The sequence below is a fragment of the Trypanosoma rangeli genome, assembly GCF_003719475.1.
Source record: "Trypanosoma rangeli strain AM80 chromosome Unknown Tra_15.4_contig_00633, whole genome shotgun sequence".
Classification (NCBI taxonomy): domain Eukaryota; phylum Euglenozoa; class Kinetoplastea; order Trypanosomatida; family Trypanosomatidae; genus Trypanosoma; species Trypanosoma rangeli.
This window is the reverse complement of record NW_021706384.1, coordinates 1-6,241: the sequence shown is the minus strand read 5'-3', so window position 1 is coordinate 6,241 and position 6,241 is coordinate 1. Positions and strand designations below refer to the sequence as shown.

Genomic DNA, 6,241 nt, shown 5'->3' with positions numbered 1-6,241 from the left:
TTCTATTCTTTATTATTATTATTATTTTTTTTTTTGTTTTGAGGCCTGAGTGTTTATCGTGGTTTAAGCGTCAGTATTTCGGTGCGTGGGCCGCCGGTGTTTTTTGCTGCTAGGCTGCACCTGTGAGCCATTTTTCCTCCGTTGGGGTGTCCTTTCATCTTTTGGATTTGTGTTTAACGGTGATTGTGTATGTACGTGGCGCTTGCCGTACTTTGGGTATTGCTTGTGTGTTGGCTCTTGCTTCTCTCTCTGTGTGCTGCTGGCGGCAAGGAAGGAGGCGGCGCCGCGTGTGGTGCGATGCGCGGCACCTCCCCGGCTTTGTCGTGTGACTCTGCGGAGGACATCTATAACCTGCTGTGTGCCGTGCAGGCGCAGGCAAATGCGGATGAGGAGGAGGTGAAGACACGGCGACTTTGCATCACCAACCATGAACGCGAGACAGACCGGGCTCAGGAGGAGGCTCGCGACCTCTCAGAGCAGCACGCGAGGGCGTGTGATGAGTTGAAGGGGAAGCGGCTGCGCGTGGAAGAGCAGCGGCTGCGCCACGCAGGGGCAGTTGAGCACCTTAGCCGCACGAAGCAGGAGGTGGCGGAGGTGATGGGGGCGCTCTTCGAGTGTGAACTTCCGGTGCATTCGGCGGTAGAGAAGGGAACGCCGCAGGAGATTTTGTCCCCGGCGGTGCTTCGCAGCACCACGGCAAGCCTGAAGCAAAAAATCAGGGTGGCAATGGAGCAGCAGCGCCGGCGCGTCAAGAGCTGCAGCGCACTCCCTCCACAGCAGCACACGAGGCGGATTCGGCCAATGAAGAGAGCGACGACGCGGGTCACCCCTTCACTGTGCGCTTTCGCCGTGAGTCGGTGCCAGCTGCAGCACCGTCGTCATTTCCCGCCAACGACGCTGCAGCTGGCACCGAACTCACAGGCGAAGGGAGAAATTTGTTTCCGTCGGTGCGTCCGCGGCGAAAAGTGGTCACATTTAACGATACTCAACTGGAAGTGCACACGGAGAAGAATTCATCATCATCTGCTGCCGCCACTGTACTGCCGAGGGCGTTCCCTGCTGATTTGGAGGAGGAAACGGCTCCCGCTTACGGTGTACTGAACACGAGACGCTTCCCTCGACGAACGTTGTGGCAAACGAAGTCCTGCCCACAGAAGTAAGGCGCAGGTGGCCGCGTATGCCAACATCAATGCATACGCATGCATGCCATCTGGCTCTCTCTCTCTCTCTCTCTCTTTCTCTTTGTGTGTGTGTTGCCTGCGGCCTTTACAGATAAACAGTTGCAGATTTCATGGGCGATTTTATCTTTTTTGTCTTCCACACACACACAATTTATTTTTGGTTGCATTGTTAAAAAAGTTTTCTTTACATTCATCAACGCCCGATGAATAAACACACGTATATTGTTTTTTGCCTTTGCTGTGGGATTTATTGCTGCCGTGGTTGTTTTTTCTTTGCAAGAGTTTGGTACCTGATGTGCGTGTGCGTGCGTGTGGGCCGCTTCCCATTTTTATTTTTTTTGATTGGTTGTCACTCTCCGGTTGACTCTCTCTCTCTCTCTCACACACACACACACGCGTACCAGTTCTTACTGTGCGCCACGTGAAGCGAGTGGAACGAGAAGAGTGGGCCCGTCACGACGGTGAGGCACTTGACTTTGGCTCCTGCGGCGTAAAGAAGGAAGGAGGACAGAAGTAAGCAAAAATAATCTCAACTGGGTCGGCAGAGGCAGTGTTGAAGATTAGGAGACGCCAATTAGTCTGTCAGTGAACGAAGAAATGACGGTGGAGCTTCAGCCACGTATCGATGGCCTTCTTGCTTCATCTCCGCTTGCACCGCATCGGCATTTCTGCATGTTACCTAGGGAAATGCAGTCTGTAGTGCCCTTCAAGAGCTGGTACGTTTCAAACTACTGCAACGAGGAACATTTGCTTGTGCTGCTACGGTTGCAACGGTGTTGGCCTTCTTTACAGCGTGCGATCACAATTTACTTTAAGATTTGGAGCTTTACGGGTGAGACGGAATTTTACACGGCCTTCTTCTCCACGATGGCATGGCTTGGCTTATGGCAGGAGGAGCTGAATATGATGGTGTTAATGTGTCTAGGTCAATATATAACTGGGACGTTGAAGGACGCGGCGGGGTGTCCACGGCCGCCATGGCCACCAGTAGAGCTTCGTGGACGAACGAATGCCTCGATGGAGTACGGCTACCCAAGCACTCACTCTTCCAGCAGTCTTCTCTTTGCGTATTCTGTGTACAATTTTTTGATTCTTCTTTTTCCCAACCATCCCGTGGCCTGCTCAGTGGCCTGCGTCGTGTTTATCGTCAATGTCAGCTTGTCGCGTCTGTTTCTAGGAATGCATTGGCCTGCAGATATTGTGGCTGGATTTGGCGTGGCGGGGTTGATTATCTTGTCCCACGTTGCCTTCCTGCGGTCTTGGATTCTAGCCATCGCTTCGCTGGCCACCGTGGAGGTGTGGCACTATCTGTTGGCCATTCTTGTCGTGCAGGTGCTAGCCGTGTCTCACGCTGCACCTCGCGAATTTTGCCCGTGCTACTTGGACAGCCTGCGCTTCCTTGGCGCAACGCTAGGAGCTCTCTTTGGAGAATGGACCTTTTACACACAGTACGGCACGCACGTGGCTGGAGCATCGTCTGACGACTTATACGGAACGCTCTTTTCGTGGAAATTTTTGGTGCAATATATATCTTGTTTCTTTGTGCTTGTGATTGGGAAGACGGTAACCTCGTTCGTCGCCGCTCCCGTCCTTCGCCATTTTTTTTGCTTTGCTTCGCGGGGCGCTGCACCGAATCGTCCGTGGCTGTGGCGACAAGTAAGGGCCGTGGTGTCGGACGCCGTGCGTCGTGCGTACTGGATTCCCCCTTGCGAAGCGCCGACTGCGGGTGTCGCGCAACAACATTGGGAGGCGCCAAGCGCCGACTCTGCATGCCAGTCGGGCTGCGTGATAACAGCGGCGTCGACGGTGGAGATCCCACTGCCGCATACGTGCGAGGCGGACACGACGCCGCACAACTCCGTACAGTTGTGGTCCCCACGCACGCACCGTCACTGGTGGCTGTGGGAGGCGCACAGGTGCACCGTCGTCTACTTCGTGGTAGGGTTCATGACCATGTACGTCTGCCCGGTCATACTGCGTGTCTTTTTTCGTGGAAGTTAAGAGCACGGTGGTTTTTTTTTTCGTTTCTTTTCTTTTTCCTTGCCGTGTCAGCCGCATTGACAGGCGCGGGAGACAACAACCACAAAAGAGGCCCCCGCGAGAGGGACTAAGAAGGAGCGAAGGTGCCCTCCACCTTTCTCACGCAGTGAGTGAGAGGTATACATGCGAAATGAAATTTGTCTCTTTATTCCCTGTTACTGCCCAATGCTTTTTTTATTTTTATTTTTTATTTTTGATTCTGCTCTCCCCCACCCTCTCACACTATCGCCGTGGTGGTGGTGGTGGTGGCGGTGGTGGTGGTGGTGGTGGTGGTGGTGGTGGCGGGGCGGCAACAGGGAGGAAAGACGCGCTCAGATGCTTAAAGACTTGTTAAAGAAAACCAAAATTCGCAGCGGAAGAAAAAAATAAAAATAAAAAATAAAAATAAAAAATGAGACACGGATGCGGAGCGCGACAAAATGATATCTATGGAGGGAGACCACGGTCAGATGCTTGTAAAAGCAACACACGCAATGCATAGATACACAAATCTAACGTAATACGTACATATATATTCTTTCTTTGTATATTTTCTTTGAGGGTTATTGTATGCCATTACCTTGCCACTTCCTTCTATTTCAGCTGCCTTCAGTGGCGTTCTGGCGCCTACTCGCTGCTAAGGCTCGCAGAGAGATCACGCGGCAGTCATACCCATCACCGCCGAACCCCCGTACGTTCAGGCGGACTCCGCGTACAGAGGACTTCCTGTGAAGAGCACAGAGCGCTGTTACAGCGGCACCATGGCGTTTCGCCTCACTCTGCCCGCGCTCGGATCTCGGGCGAAGGGTTACGAAAACCGTGTGATGGTCTACGCACACCGCCGCCACCGTGCACGATATCAGGCGCCCAAGCTGCCCCATACACGCTCGCCGCTGGCGAATAAGCCCCCGGAGGAGTACGGCAACACATGGGACCCTCGAACGGGGATGGATTGGTACTGCCGGATGCGGCACCGTGGCGCCTACCGTCACTGGCCGTGGGCGCGGTGGACCGATGACCCTGTTCGCCACCACCACGAGGCGCCGCCCAGTCGGACTTTTTCGCACATCTCAAACGGGTCGAACGACGGTGTGCCCCTGTGGAACTACTACGCGGAGGTAGGGCAGGAGTACAACACACCGAGCCACTTCCCGTTGCACTATATGACTCCCTTCATCCACCAGTACACAGGGAAGGTGTGGTCGAAGCATGATATTGAACGCCACCTGAGGCTCATTGAGGAGCGAACAGGGCTCCTGTCCATTCAGGATGTGCACGACAATTTACCACGACTGCAGGAATGGGGAGAGGTGGAGATGGGCGCGGTGCCTCATGGCCTTATTCAGCATGTGGAGATGCTAGCAGACGAAATCGTTTTGCAGAACCAGAAAAAAACATTTAGAAAGAAGTTGCATGAAAGTGGTGTGCTGCGGACCTCCACAATGGAGCGGTACTACGCACTGCCACACCTACGCTCGGGCCCTGCCATGCCAAGGATACTTGCGCAGCCGTCGGGGGTGTTTCCGTGGGGCAAGTACACATACATGCTTGGGGGCACAAAAATTCATCCACTCCACAGGCCAGATGGTTTTTTCAAGGATAATATGTACCCGGCGTAGGCTACAGCAACAACAAGGACTGAATACATTCAGGTTTTTACTTGTGTGTATGAATGCACCTCTCTTGTGTTTTGGAGTATTAACTGATGCCAGCAGTAAATACACAGGTATAGAGATGGGGAGAGGAGGATTAATTTTGTATACATTTGACTCAACCCCACTTGTTTTCTTTTTCTTGAGCCTGCGTTCTGTCACATTGGGGGAAGAAGGGATACACACTTAATACGCGCGTAAGGAGAAACATCACTCCGTCTCTCTTTTTTTTTTTTTGACTGCTGAGACTGCGACGGCATCTTTTACGGTTTGACCGTTGGATCCCTGCTGCTTCCGTCGGGTTCACTTTTGGAGCGGCGTTGCGAGGTAAACAAATTTTAATGTGGGACTTTTTCAGCGACGTGCGTGCAACGGTTCGCCAGGCAGTCGCCCCGCGCGGGTGCGGCGCCACTGGAGAGCCCCGGCACCACAATCAAGTGCAACAGCCATTTGCTTCCGATGACACGGGGGTTGGCGACTATCTCAGTGACTGGTGGGGCACCATCAACAAAACGGCGATGACACTCCTGCAGAATGCATTTGGAACATTAGGCAGTGATGCAAGTGATGAACCTCTTCCGCTTCTGCTGCGGCTTTCTCCCCAGCAGCGCAAGGCTTTGTCCCCTGACGAAATCATTCGTGGAGTGAGTGAGGCAGTAAGTGTTATTGCCATCCGGTCCGACGCAGCGCACAAAGAGGCATGCTTTCTTTTGAGCCTTAGTTTTGAAGAACAAATCGCACACACCAGCGACTTTCTCGACTGCCATCATTGGTGGGAGCAACTAGTTAACAGACGTCTCACCCTGTTTCAAGAGATCCTGCAAGACTGCAAATGCCCTCCGGAAAGTGACGACGCCCAGACAATACGTTTGCTGACTCAACGAATTCACGCTATACGAGACAAATGCGCACAAGATATGGAGGCCATTGCCTCCAGGGGGTGCATCTTGCGTGACGAGAGGTACGATGCTCTTAGCAGACCCTTTGGTAGTACAGAATCAAACACTATGCTACCTGAGGATTATCAAATAGAAACGACGTACGTCACCAAAAACAACAACACGGATGACCAACAAAGCAACGACTTCACCACAACGTACACACTTCGCAACACAACTAACGACAATCGACGAGTAACGGACAACAATCAAAGAAAAGTAAAAGACAACAACGTGAAGAGTTTCCACAAAGAAAAGGAGGCACGTCACCTAGCTGAGGAGGAAGCACGTCGCCTGGCTGAAGAGGAAGCACGTCGCCTGGCTGAAGAGGAAGCACGTCGCCTGGCTGAAGGAGGAAGCACGTCGCCTGGCTGAAGAGGAAGCACGTCGCCTGGCTGAAGAGGAAGCACGTCGCCTGGCTGAAGAGGAAGCACGTCGCCTGGCTGAGGAA

At 53.0% G+C, this 6,241-nt stretch overlaps 4 protein-coding genes across 4 annotated transcripts, besides 6 other annotated features; all 4 read left to right on the top strand.

Annotated features, from left to right (window-relative positions):
• Positions 1-40: a sequence feature (A-rich).
• A 149-nt stretch (positions 41-189) lies between these two features.
• On the top strand, positions 190-1,101 carry TraAM80_09622 (uncharacterized protein; the record flags this gene model as incomplete). Its single annotated transcript, XM_029386292.1, has 1 exon — positions 190-1,101. The coding sequence occupies one exon, from the start codon at positions 190-192 to the stop codon at positions 1,099-1,101; it is 912 nt and encodes a 303-aa protein (XP_029233838.1).
• Positions 1,102-1,214: 113 nt separating this feature from the next.
• Positions 1,215-1,242: a microsatellite.
• Positions 1,243-1,545: 303 nt separating this feature from the next.
• Positions 1,546-1,562: a microsatellite.
• A 216-nt stretch (positions 1,563-1,778) lies between these two features.
• TraAM80_09621 (putative sphingosine-1-phosphate phosphatase) lies at positions 1,779-3,182 on the top strand (the record flags this gene model as incomplete). The annotated part of the gene is made up of 1 exon (XM_029386291.1): positions 1,779-3,182. One exon carries the CDS (start codon positions 1,779-1,781, stop codon positions 3,180-3,182), a length of 1,404 nt encoding a protein of 467 aa, XP_029233837.1.
• A 208-nt stretch (positions 3,183-3,390) lies between these two features.
• Positions 3,391-3,416: a microsatellite.
• A 35-nt stretch (positions 3,417-3,451) lies between these two features.
• Positions 3,452-3,503: a microsatellite.
• A 74-nt stretch (positions 3,504-3,577) lies between these two features.
• Positions 3,578-3,613: a microsatellite.
• Positions 3,614-3,961: 348 nt separating this feature from the next.
• On the top strand, positions 3,962-4,819 carry TraAM80_09620 (uncharacterized protein; the record flags this gene model as incomplete). Its single annotated transcript, XM_029386290.1, has 1 exon — positions 3,962-4,819. The coding sequence occupies one exon, from the start codon at positions 3,962-3,964 to the stop codon at positions 4,817-4,819; it is 858 nt and encodes a 285-aa protein (XP_029233836.1).
• A 374-nt stretch (positions 4,820-5,193) lies between these two features.
• TraAM80_09619 (vesicular transport-associated repeat protein) lies at positions 5,194-6,165 on the top strand (the record flags this gene model as incomplete). Its single annotated transcript, XM_029386289.1, has 1 exon — positions 5,194-6,165. One exon carries the CDS (start codon positions 5,194-5,196, stop codon positions 6,163-6,165), a length of 972 nt encoding a protein of 323 aa, XP_029233835.1.
• Between the last annotated feature and the right edge of the window lie 76 nt (positions 6,166-6,241).